Source organism: Apium graveolens, chromosome 4, assembly GCF_009905375.1.
Source record: "Apium graveolens cultivar Ventura chromosome 4, ASM990537v1, whole genome shotgun sequence".
Lineage (NCBI taxonomy): Eukaryota > Viridiplantae > Streptophyta > Magnoliopsida > Apiales > Apiaceae > Apium > Apium graveolens.
Genome location: NC_133650.1, coordinates 129,964,896 through 129,978,841, shown reverse-complemented (window position 1 = coordinate 129,978,841; position 13,946 = coordinate 129,964,896). Strand labels below are relative to the sequence as shown.

Genomic DNA, 13,946 nt, shown 5'->3' with positions numbered 1-13,946 from the left:
TTTCTGGTGTTGATAGCAACTTCCCCTTTTCCTTTTGCTTGCACAATTTCCCCATTTCCAAGCTTGATTTTTGGTTGGACTGATGTATCAATAGATGTAAAAATTGACAAATATCTGGTCATGTGACTGGTACACCCACTGTCAATCAACCAAGAATTTAAATCATGAGAACCAACTTCTTGTGATGCCACAAATAAATGCTCATCATTATTTTCATCTTCTACACCCATGTTTGCTTGCTGTGTTGGCTGCTCGGATGGTTTCTTTTTGGCTCTGCAATACTTCTCGCCATGACCAAGTTTTTTGCAGAAATTACAACGAATTGATGGTTTATCTTTGTACCAACAATCTTTATCAGCGTGATTGGTTCTTCTGCAGTGAGAGCAAGGTGAAAATTTTCCTTTCTTTGAAAGCCCTTCTAATCTTCCTTTCTGATTTGCTAGAAATGCTAGTAGATACATCACCTCTGATTGAAACCCTTTGCTCCTGTGCGTGAAGCTTGCTGATTAGCTCTGCAATCGTAAGATCTTTCATGTCACAGGACTCTTCAATTGCAGAGATCTTAGATTCAAACTTTTGAGGCACTGAAACCATGATTTTTTCAACTACCTTCTGATCCGTGAATGCCTCGCCAAGTAACCTCACTTGATTTACAACATCCATTAACCTGCCAGAATAATCTTTAATAGATTCAGTGTCCTTCATCTTCATCAATTCAAATTCTCTCTTCAACATGAGAAGTTTAACAGCTTTGACCCTGCTATTTCCTTCATATTCACCTTGGAGCTTCTCCCATACTTGCTTAGGTGTTTCCAAATCCATAATTTTAGTGAAAATCTGATCTGTAAGAGCTGAATGAAGGCAAGTGATTGTTTTGTCTTTCTTGAGTCTTTCCTCTTCATTTACTTTTATTTGAGCAATTGTTGGATTACCTCTTAATGGGGGTGGATCCTCTTCAAAAAGAACTACACTCCATAAACCTTGAGACTTCAAATAAAACCTCATCTTAACAGCCCATATGTGATAGTTTTCGCCATTAAACATTGGAATTAAGGATGAAGTGCTGCTAGAACTAGACATTTTTACACCAACCTCACTGTGTTAAGCACTCACACACTTAAGAAATTTGCTTCACAGCCCTTAGGATGTAAGCTCTGATACCACTGTTAAGAAATAAAATTGTTTATTTGATGTTGAATAAGAGAAAACTACATACGTTATTTCATCTGAGACTGCCTATTGTATAGGCTTACAGAAAACAAATTTTCCTACAAAAAAGGAACTACTAGATAATTTGATTTGAACATTTCTATCAACTAAAAAAAAGGAAACTAATCTTATCTACTAAACTTAACTATGACTGATTCAAACTCCAGGGCAAACTCTCACAATATCTAACAGTTTAGACTTCTTGTATGCCTCATCTTCTTCTTTGTATCACCTCCATTGGATAGCCTTCTTGAGTCTTCAATTACATTACATGATTGAAAGTAAAACTAATCTAATGAACTTACAAAAATAACTCGAGTTACATTCGAGATTTATAATTACAAAGATTGACGACATGCAAGTCGTATTTAAAACCAAAACCAAAACCATTACGCTAAGCTCGAAAGGCCATAACCATCCACCATGCTCATACAACACATAAAAGCATGGTAAAACACATAATCTCATCTTAACATATCATATTAGCCATGATCTAATCATAAAAAAAAAATATGACAAAAATCAGAAAAATCAGAATCAAATCAGAAAAACAAGAATCACTCTTTACGGGCAGTAAACGACATCAAACGCCTTACAGACGAGTCGGTGATTGCTTTTGCTATCAGTTTTGTTCAAACGCTCGTTTACCTATGGAATAGGGTATTTGTTTGCGTAAATCGGACACCAGACCCAGATTTCAGCAAATCTGCAGCAACCAATTCAGAATCTGTATCTAATATGATTCTCATAATTAGAACAAACATGAATCATGTATATATCAGTATATATACAGATTACATAATCATCTTATGATTATACAACTCACATGAATATCATATTTTCAAAACCATACATATATAAGCATATTATATCAACATCAAATCATGGCGAATCACATACATGCTCATATATCGAAAACAGTTAAACACATAAACGAACACATAAACGAATTAAAAACTTTTTGCAAGTAGCTCTGATGCCATTGAAGGGTTTTTAGCACATAAACGCAGCGAAAACGTAAATTTAAATCTTAAAAAAAATCGAAACACTCCGTAGGATCCATGCGAAAAATAATATTTAATTCGTAGTTCAGTATGTTTACCTTAAGAAGCTTTATGTTAATGGAAAGATGGAGGTCTTTAATAGTGATCCAAGAACGATGAGCGGAGATCCCTAGCAGCTGCTCCTCAAGTGTGAAGCACTCCACCGGTATCCACCAAGAGATCAATGTAATGGAGGAGGAAGAGGTTGAGAGAATTAGTTGTCTCCCTCTATTTCTACTTTAGAATTAGGTTTTTTTATTTTGGTTGAGGCAAATAGAGTTTATAATAGTATATTTATACGTAAAATTTTCAGCTGAAAATTTTCCATAAAATATTATTATTATTAACCCTTTAATTGATTATTCTTATTAACCAATTAACTAATAATTAAAACACATTTTAATCATTAATCCCTTTTCTAAACACTTTAGAAAAATAATTCTCTCACTTGATTTAATTTCTAAAATTAAATTCTTAATTAATAATATTAAGAATTAATTAAATATTATTTAATCAATTATTAAATCTGCTAATTAATTATTTATTTCACAAATAAATAATTACCAGCCACTATTAATTAATTCCTCCACCATTAAATCATTCTCTTTTATGGTGTGACCTTGTAGGTTCAATATTAAGCCGGTAGTAGAAATAAATAATAATAAAACTATTTTATCATTATTTATATAAATTCTCTAATTCATTAAATATGATTAATTAATAAATTAATCATATTTATTCTACATCGTGAGGGATACTTCTCAGCATATCGCGACTATCCGGATAATACGAATTCACTGCTTAGAATACCAAGAACCTATTCAGTGAGTAGTTACCGTACAATCAATTCCTTCTACCCTGCAATGTCACGATTAAATACAAGGCATGGAACTTGTGTCAAGCCTATCTTATTTAATCATTTACTTTCCCATTCACTATGCTTAGTTCTATTTAATGTAAATTAGAAACTCCTTTCTAATTTCATTCACTCTGGCTAGAGATTCCTGAACTAGCATAAGTGGATCAACATTGAATATTCTCTTCCTTCACTGGAAGGGGTAGATCCTTTATTGATCATACACTATCTTCGTGTACAAATTCCTATACCCAGTAGAGCCCTTATAATTGTCCCTGGAGACTAAGAACTAAACCAAAGCATAGTTCTGTGTACACAAGATGACTATGATGACCTTAAGTCTAAGGATACTTGTACAACTATCACTATGTGAACAACTGCAGACACGTGAGTGAACTCCATCAGTTGTTCAGCTGTGTGAGTCATGTTCAGTGAACTTATTCTATAATAAGAACCTACTTACTAGCTATAGTGTCACCACACAAATGTCTATGAGAACGGACATCCTTCATAATGAAGCAAGCATAGTATGTACCGATCTTTGCGGATTATTAACTACCAGTTAGTAATCCTACGTCCAGGAAATATTTAAGTTTAGAGTTATCATCTTTTTAGGTCTCATTATTATGATCTCATCATAATCCATAAAAATCTTTACTCTAAACTATGGTATATCTTATTTAAACACTTAAATAGATAAAGCCCGCAATAAAACCAAAACAAGTCTTTTATTAATATCAATGAAATCAAAATAGATTACATAAAAGTTATTCCTAAATCATCATACATGATTGGACTTAGGACACATCTCTTTCAAACTGCCACTTGTACTAAATCCAATCACTCTGGTATCTAATACCCATCTTGTCTTTATGACGATCAAAGTGACTTTGAAAAAGTGGCTTTGTTAAAGGGTCTGCTATGTTGTTATGTATGTCAACTCTCTTGACGTTGACTTCTCCTCTTTCAACAATCTCCCTAATCAAATGAAAGCGTCACAAAACATTTCTTATAAGAAGTATATCATCCACATATAATACAAGAAATGTTACTGCGCTCCCTCTAACCTTCTTGTAGATACATGGTTCATCTATGTTTTTAATAAAACCAAACTCTTTGATTGTCTCATCAAAACGGATGTTCCATCTACGAGAAGCTTGCTTTAAACCATATATGGTTCGTAGCATCTTACACACTAGGTGTTCATTTCCCTTGGAAAGAAAACCCTCTGGCTGTGTCATATACACTTCCTCTTCAAGTTTCCCATTGAGGAAGGGCGTTTTCACGTCCATTTGGCAGATCTCATAGTCGTAATAAGTAGCAATCGCAATCAAAATCCGAATTGATTTTAACAGGGCTACAGGCGAGAAAGTTTCATCGAAGTCAATCCCTTGCCTTTGTCTGAATCCTTTTGCCATAAGTCTGGCCTTATAGGTCTCCACATGGCCATCTGCTCCAATCTTTCTTTTGTATACCCACTTGTACCCAATAGGTTTAACACCTTCAGGCGCCTCAACCAGAGTCCATACTTGGTTGGTATACATAGATTCCATTTCGGATTTCATGGCACTATGCCATTTCTCTGAGTCAACACTACTCATAGCCTCATTATAGGTCACGGGGTCGTCGTCATCAATGATTGATAACTCATTGTCATTCTCAATGACAAGGCCATAATACCTCTCAGGTTGGCGAGACACTCTCCCTGACCTACGAATGGGCTGTTCCACAGAAGGTTGTTCAGTCTGAACAGGTGTTTCCACTTGATCCGTAGTAGTTTGTGCTTCTCGAACTTCATCAAGTTCAATTTTGCTCCCACTGTTTCCTTCATGGATAAACTGCTTTTCCAACAAGGTAGCATGTCTGGAGACAAACACCCTATGATCGATGTAAAAGTAATACCCTAAAGTCTCTTTAGGATATCCCACAAAATTACATTTTATGGATCGAGATTCCAGCTTATCTGGGTCAACTTTCTTGACATAAGCTGGACATCCCCAAATCTTAACGTGTTTAAGACTCGGTTTCCTTTCTTTCCATATCTCATATGGAGTTTGAGGAACAGATTTGGAAGGCACCTTATTCAATAAATATGCTGAGGTTTCCAATGCATAACCCCATAGGAATACTGGAAGATTCGCATAGCTCATCATGGACCAGACCATGTCTAACAAAGTTCGATTTCTTCTTTCAGATACCCCATTCAACTGTGGAGTATATGGAGGAGTCCACTGGGACACTATACCATTTTCTTTGAGATAATCTAGAAACTCTCCATTCAAGTATTCACCACCTCGATCTAATCGAAGAGTTATAATACTATGTTTGGTTTGTTTCTCCACTTCATGCTTATATTCTTTGAACTTTTCAAAGGCTTCAGACTTGTGTTTCATCAAATACACTTATCTGAATCTAGATCGATCATCTATGAAAGCAATGAAGTATGAAAATCCACCCAAGGCTTGCGTAGACATTGGTCCACATACATCTGTGTGTACCAATCCTAGCATATCTGCAGCCCTCTTTCCATGTCCACTAAATGGAGATTTGGTCATTTTACCCAATAGACAAGACTCGCATGTAGGATATAATTCAAAATCAAAGGGGTCAAGTAACCTTTCCTTATGCAATGTCCGCAGTCTATTTTCACTAATATGACCAAGTCCGCAGTGCCACAGGAAAGTGAGATTTTCATCATCCCTTTTTATTTTATTAGTATGTTCAATTTGTAGTAAATTATGCTCTACGTCACATACATACAGACCATTGTTTAAAATACCACTTCCATAAAGAACGTTATCTCTAAGAATTGAACATTTATTATTCTGAATAACAAACGAAAATTAAGCCAAGTCTAACATGGAATAGAAATAATATTCCTCACAATCGAGGGAACAAAATAACAATTATTTAGAACAATAGTCTTGCCCATAGGCATATGTAAATGAAATGATCCTACAGCTTCAGCAGCAACTCTTGCTCCATTTTCCATCCGTAGAATCACCTCCTCTTCTTCAAGAGTCCTACTTCTCCTTAGTCCCTGCAACAAATTGCAAATATGAGAACCACAGGAGGTATCTAATACCCAAGTAGAAATTTGACTTAGTGACATATTAACTTCGATCATGAACATACCTAAATCAGAAGCGGTAGTCTCACTACCCTTCTTCTTCTTCAATTCTGCAAGGTAAACCTTGTAGTTCCTCTTCCAGTGCCCCACCTTGTTACAGTGAAAGCAAATAGCTTTGCTCTTGGGGTCTTCAGCATTTGGTGGAACCGGCTTTTTCTCATCTACTTTCTTCTTCTTGGAAGGGTTCTTCTTCCTTTTCTTAGGATTGGAACCGTCACCAATTAGAAGAACAGAACTCTTCTTAGGGGGAAATTCGATTCCGCAGTCTTCAACATGTTATGGAGTTCAGGCAGGCTGACATCCAGCTTATTTATGTGAAAGTTCACAACAAACTGCGAGAACGAACTCAGAAGTGATTGCAAGACCAAGTCTTGGCTCAGCTCCCCATCCATGGCAAAACCAAGTTGTCCAAGACGTTCAATCAAATTGATCATCTTAAGTACATGGTCATTCACAGATGATCCCTCAGACATCCTACAACCGAATAGCTCCTTCGATATCTCATATCGAGCTGTCCTCCCTGCCACATCATACAACTCTTGTAGATGCATAAGGATAGTGTGAGCATCCATATGCTCATGTTGCTTCTGTAGCTCAATGTTCATGGAAGCTAGCATGATGCATTGAGCAACATTTGCATCATCTATCCACTTACGATACATAACATGTTCATCATTATGTGCATCGCTAGCAGGTTCAGCAGGCTTAGGTGAGTCAAGCACATATTCCAGCTTCTCAACCCTGAGAACAATTCTCAAGTTTCAAAGCCAGTTAGCAAAATTAGGACCAGTCAACTTGTGAGCATCTAGTATACTCCGGAGTGATAGTGTAGAAGACATAACGAATATAATAAATCTGTAAATGATGAACACATAACAACACTTAGAAAATATTCAATTTCATTTCAAAACACTATATGAATCGGGTCTTTATTCATTAGTGGCTCCCACTAATTTTTCTAATTTATACAACCCCTAAGTGAAAATTAAGCATTCATAATGCTAGTGGGAATAGGGATCCTAAATTCCATCACACAACCTCGGCTATAGCACGAAACGTCATGTGATGTTCAATAGGCAGACAACTCTTGTCAATTACATCTTATGTTATTCCCTAATAAAACTTTAGCCTCTTGAATAATTGAGTCACGGATGTAGCACGACAAATTCAATATTCTAAGTCAAGTCTAACCCAACATTTCGTACAATTGAATCAGTCTCTAACGGCCCACGGCTGTAACACGTAACGACCTTTAGATTCTAATTCATTGTACACATCTCTATGTAATAGATAAGTATTTCTTATTTTGAAATCAAAGCCCTCGACTGTAGAACGAAACGACAATGATTTAAAAATAAGAACCACTTTCTACCATGTTGGAAGGCTATGACCGACACAAGCCCGTTGTGTCATTGGCCAATTACTACTTGATATTATTTAATTTTAGAGGGATTATATTATGTTACAATTAAAATCATATTATAAAGAGATTCTTCCTTTTAAATTAAATATTTCAAATCAATAATCAATAATCAGATGATTCCCAGATCGGGGGGAGCATTGTCAAGAGGCGTCACTTAATACCCCTTTCTTACAGATAGAAATCTGCTTTTGACAGAATCATTGTCACACCCCCAACTTAAATAGCGAAATAAATATAGCTATTACATCTTTTTAATGAAGAATACACAACCAAAATCCAAGATCTTACAGTTTAGGGTTTGGAACAGCCCAACACTACCAACTATTACATCTGATTACAAATACCGAGTCCTCACACAACTATTATTACTTATTCTACCTGAGCTCGAACATAAGCATCAGCATCACAGGTCTTACGGGCAGTCTGCTTGAATCTAACCATAGCTGCTAGCTGTAATATAAGGGTAAAGCAAGAAGTGAGCCAAAAGCTCAACAAGTGCTAATAGTACAACGCAAAACATAAATCGAGATATACCTTTAGGATTGATAATGGAAAGACATAATCAATGATAACGAGAGATAAAACTTATGTGAGTTGGCATCATTTTGCTTGCATCAAAACAAATTTTAAAAATCATTCTTAATCAAAATCATTTTATGACGCTACGGATTACAGCCGGTGATCAGCCGCGAAGTAATCCCGAACATCGCTGGGTTCTAAAACATTATTGGGAATCCCTAGGCAACTTTTAAGCCTAATATAAGTGTGGAAAGGACTCGCGTCTCAGTCCAGATCCACCATTCAAAGAAAACATTTATCCCCCTTTGGGACTGAAAAATCCACATTTTAATCATTTTAAAAACTGATGCCGATTTATGACAAAATCTCTTTCGACTGTAATCATTTTTATCAAGGGATTATAGATCAACTTGAAACACTGGAAATATGACACTAAATCTCAGGGCCATGATCCACTAGACTTTACTATATTAGGGTAATTGAGAGGTTTCCATAAACAAGAACTTTGACAAGGAAATTGAGCAAGGCTATTGGATAATATGAAAGAGTAATGCCAAACTAGGCTTAAAGCAATGGTTGTAGACAAGGTATAGGTATTAGAACATCAAGAAGATAAGCATCACTGGTTCCAATAGGATAGAGGTGTTAAAATATAAAGAAAGTGATCATCAGCTCAAGATATAACAGGGTATCAAGCTTTTAGGGTAAGGATAGGGTTATCAAACAATCATGAATGAATTTAAGAAATGATTGGCTTTTAGGTATCAAGATAAAGTTTCTATCGAGGTTATTTCAAGAGTTGAATCAAAGCATCAGGGTGCAATATCAAGATTTCTCAGGGATCAATAGCATGATAATCAAAAGGATCAATAAGGTATTATAACAAATCTCTATTTTATCATGGCATTAAACTTTGAACTACTTGCAATACGTACTCGAGGGTTCATGGCATCTCTATGTAACTCATAGATAAACAAAAGATACGCTTGATTTAAATATATCAAAATGACTCAGGATAATTGCATCGATATATATATGAACTGTTTACAGTAAATACGAAGGTCAAGTTGAATCACTTGCCTTGAGATAGACTGGTCTGGTCTGACTGGTAGGAGCAACAACTGGAGCTTCACTCGACTTTTATGGCAAGTTTTCCCTCATCTCGAGATCCTACATAAATAATAATAATCCTCATTATAATATATTCTTACCATCTTAACCTATTTACAACCCGAAATTAAACATGGATGGCACTTAGGCCTATACGCACTTAATTCATATCCACCATTATATTTTCAAATGTACACACGTAGCCACATAATCACATATCGTATATTAATACCAAATAACATCATATACACCATAATGCCACACTAGGCTTGAATGATCTCGACTCACCACTTAAGTCACTTGGTCGCTAACTAAACAAAGTCTTCAAATTTGGGCTTCCTAACTCAATGTGCCTTTCCTAAATTATCCAAAACCTATTGACCCTCACTTGTGCCTTTTTCTCTACTGACCTTATACTATCTTACAACTATGGTGGTTGACCTAATACTCACTTCTAAGTGTTCTAAAACTATGTGATAAGTGAAAGTGCTCACTGGTGCAAATTTCAGAATGGTAACTAAGGTTTCTTGAGTGCATTAGACACTCTTAAACTACAAGTTTTTCTTCAAAATTTTTACACAAGACTCTCCTGACCTAAGGGCATCTCACAAGCTTGATGTGGCTCAAAGGCCTGGCTTGGGCCTTCTTGGGCCTAAGCTAAAAGTCCAAGGTTCCCCTGTTTTTCTGGGCAGAAAATGCCCTGACTTGAATTAACTTGTGACAAATGGTTCTAGCTCATATCCTATGAACTATGGTTGGAAAAACTTCTCTGACATACCCTCTAACTAAGGCCCAATTGGGCCTAATGAGGGCCTACCCATGACATGGCCAAATCTCCCTATTTCTAAGTTGCAACAAAACTGTCCCCTGCTGGACAGATTTTGTTATTCTACTTGTGCACCTAACCAAATGACATGCAAACCTCCAACCAACTCCTAAAACCTATTATATACTCCCCATACTAACTTCTGGTAGCTTGGGCCTCAAAGTGCACATCAATGACATGGTCAAAACTCACTCTAAACCTCAGGGTATTAAACTGATTTTTCTGCAGAAACTATAACTCTCATTTTTCCAAGGTTTTGACTTGACAACTCAACTAACAAAAACTCAATACTTAAACCAAGACTTATACATGGTAATCTACTGAACTAACTCCTTTATTCTCAAAATAACATTGGGTGAGATCATCCATGCCTAAAAACAACAACATGCAACTAAATATATAACATGCAACTCATGGAAAGCACATAACAAGATTTCGGCTAGGCATAAAGTTGTAAATGCTTGCAAAATCGACTTGCACCTAATACTTATCCTTAATAATTATGAAATATAACTCCTTTTAAGTATTAATAAGAAATTCATCATGGAAACAATCTATTTAAGCACATCTATTTCGAATTTTATAGATAACAACATGATTTCGAAAAGAATAGCATGCAAAACATGGTTGATCATCATTTTAATGTCTTAAAACTAGCATGCATGGCTAAACATAAATTTATAATGAGATTTCAGTAGCATGCAAAGGATTTTAAAGCATGATATCTCCATAAAACACTTAGTTAGCACATATACATAATATATCTCATAGAGAGCTCTTGAATTCACAAGAATCAAGAGTTTCTCTTTGGAGATCACACAAAACTACACATGCAACCATGAAACTTCATCTTCCAAATCACAAAACTCTTGGGAAGTATATAAAATAAATGTAGGTGAAAGAATTACACTAGGGAAGATGAGAAATGGAATGAAAAATGGAAGGGAGTGGGGGAAATGGGGTTCGGCCGAGAGCAAAAGGGAGGGAGGGGAAGAGAGAAATTTTTGTGGTGTGTTGGAGTGTGAAATGATGAATGACTTCTCTCCACTTTGATTTGTTTGTTTTATGCTATTTGGTTGACAAGTAATGAGTGGAAGTGAGAACTTACAAAAATGTCCCTTGGCTAAAGTTAGGCCATTTTGCATGCAAGGCTAAGGTAGTAATTTGGTAATAATCAAATGAGTTAGTGGGGTTGGAAAAGTCTTATTTGCCCTTTGAGAGAATAGAAAGAGAGTTTGCATGCAAGGTTATTCATGTAATTTGATAATTATAACAAATAAAATTTGTAAAGATTTATTTTTATAAAATAAAATACAAGTTCAAAAATTATAAAATTTATACCATAAAATAACTTGTATTTTTAGAGACTTTATAAAATCATTTTCAAAATTTGTGATCAAAATGCCTTTTAAAAGAAGATTTTTCCAAAGCTTAGAATATTCCTTATAAATCAAAAATAAAGAAATTAAATAAACTCTTGCTTTGAAAAATCATATACTACCCAAAGCAAATTTATAATGCAGAAATTTTCACTCACACAAACGTACAATCATTGAATATATTTTCATTTAACTTAATATTATACCAAATTCACAAATAATATTATATAAAATGCCGGTCGTAACATCCTCTCCCCCTTAAGGGATTCTGTCCCCAGAATCTAAGAGAACAGATGAGGATACCGGGAACGCATATCAGACTCTAACTCCCAAGTCGACTCTTCGACCTTAGGGTTCTTCCAAAGTACTTTTACTAACTTTACTGACTTATTTCTAAGACTCTTTACTTGCCAGTCGAGTATTTTAACCGGTTGCTCCACAAATGACAGGTCTGCCTGAATTTCTACGGGTTCATATTCTATCACATGGCTAGTGTCAGGATTATATTTCTTAAGTAACGACACATGGAACACGTTATGCACATGCCGATACTGAGGTGGTAAGGCCAACTCGTAGGCCACCTTTCCTACTTGACTCAAAATCTCAAAAGGACCTATGTATCTAGGTGCTAACTTTCCTTTCTTGCCATATCTCATCAACCCTTTCCTAGGTGACACCTTTAGCAACACAGCTTCGCCAATTTGGAATTGAACATCCTTACGCGCTGGATCCGCATACTTCCTCTGTCTATCTTGAGCAGCAAGCAACCTTTTCTGAATTAACTTGACTGAGTCATGCAACTGTTGTACCAATTCTGAGCCGAGAATTCTTCCTTCTCCTACTTCATCCCAACTTGTTGGTGATCTACATTTTCGCCCGTACAAAGCTTCATATGGTGGCATGCCGATACTGGAATGATAGCTGTTGTTATATGAGAATTCAATCAATGGCAGGTGGTCGTCCCAACTTCCTGCAAAATCGATTGCACAACTGCGCAACATGTCTTCGATTGTTTGAATCGTCCTTTCGCTCTGACCATCAGTCTGCGGGTGATACGCCGTGCTCATTTTCAACTTCGTGCCAAGACATTCCTGGAATTGCTTCCAGAATCTCGAGTTAAATCGGGGATCTCTGTCTGAAACTATTGATACGGGTACTCCATGCCTTAATACGATTTCGTGCATATACAGATGAACCAACTTGTCCAGTGACGACTTCTCATTTATTGGAAGGAAATGCGCCGACTTCGTAAGACGATCAATTATAACCCATATTACGTCATGTCCGGATTTTGTTCGCGGTAGTCCTACTATAAAGTCCATAGCGATATTTTCCCATTTCCATTCTGGAATCTTCAGGGGCTGAATTAATCCGCTTGGTCGTTGATGTTCTGCCTTTACTTTCTGACAAGTATAACACTTCGCAACCCATTCTGCCACGTCTCGCTTCATATTTGGCCACCAAAAGTTCTTCTTTAAGTCTTGATACATCTTGGTGCTTCCCGGGTGGATTGAAAATTTCGAATGGTGGGCTTCATGGAGGATCTTATTCTTTAATTCAGGTACATGAGGAATCCATATTCTGGATGAAAACCTTAGTATTCCTTGCTCATCCCTTTTAGTATTAATCTCTTCTCCAGATAACTGATTTTTCTCTTTTTCCATTACTTCCTCTTGACACTTCTTTATCTTTTCCATTAGTGTTGGCTGAAAGGTCATTGCACGACAAACTTCTTTGACTTTCCCATAAGCACAAAGTTCCAATTCAAATTTTCCGATTTCTTCAGATAACTCTTTTGATGTTATCATCATATTCAATCTCTCCTTCCGACTCAGCGCATCGGCCACTACGTTCGCCTTTCCAGGATGGTAATTTATCGAATAGTCATAGTCCTTGATCAATTCCAGCCATCTCCTCTGCCTCATATTGAGCTCTTTCTGAGTAAAAATGTACTTTAAACTCTTGTGATCTGTGTAGATTTCACACTTCTCTCCATAGAGATAGTGTCTCCAAATCTTGAGTGCGAACACTATGGCGGCTAGTTCCAAGTCATGCGTCGGATACTTTAACTCGTGCGGCTTCAACTGTCTTGACGCATATGCTATTACCTTACTGTGTTGCATCAACACACAACCCAAACCCTTATGTGAAGCGTCGCTGAATATTACAAAATTCCCTTGATCATCTGGAAGTACCAACACCGGAGCTGTTACCAACTTCTGTTTTAACTCTTGAAAGCTATTTTCACATTCTGCACTCCATTCAAACTTTTGATTCTTTCTGGTTAACTTGGTCAATGGCGTGGCGATCTTCGAGAAATCCTTGACGAATCTTCTATAGTATCCGGCCAATCCTAGAAAACTTCGCACTTCCGTAGGAGTCTTTGGCCTCTCCCAACTCATAACTGCCTCAATCTTCGCCGGATCCACTTTAACTCCCTCATTTCCAATA

At 36.5% G+C, this 13,946-nt stretch overlaps 1 protein-coding gene across 1 annotated transcript; it reads right to left on the bottom strand.

The window, feature by feature from the left end:
• Nucleotides 1–354: 354 nt before the first annotated feature.
• Nucleotides 355–1,080, bottom strand: LOC141718983 (uncharacterized). The gene has a single exon (XM_074521361.1). The coding sequence runs from the start codon at nucleotides 1,078–1,080 to the stop codon at nucleotides 355–357; it is 726 nt and encodes a 241-aa protein (XP_074377462.1).
• Between the last annotated feature and the right edge of the window lie 12,866 nt (nucleotides 1,081–13,946).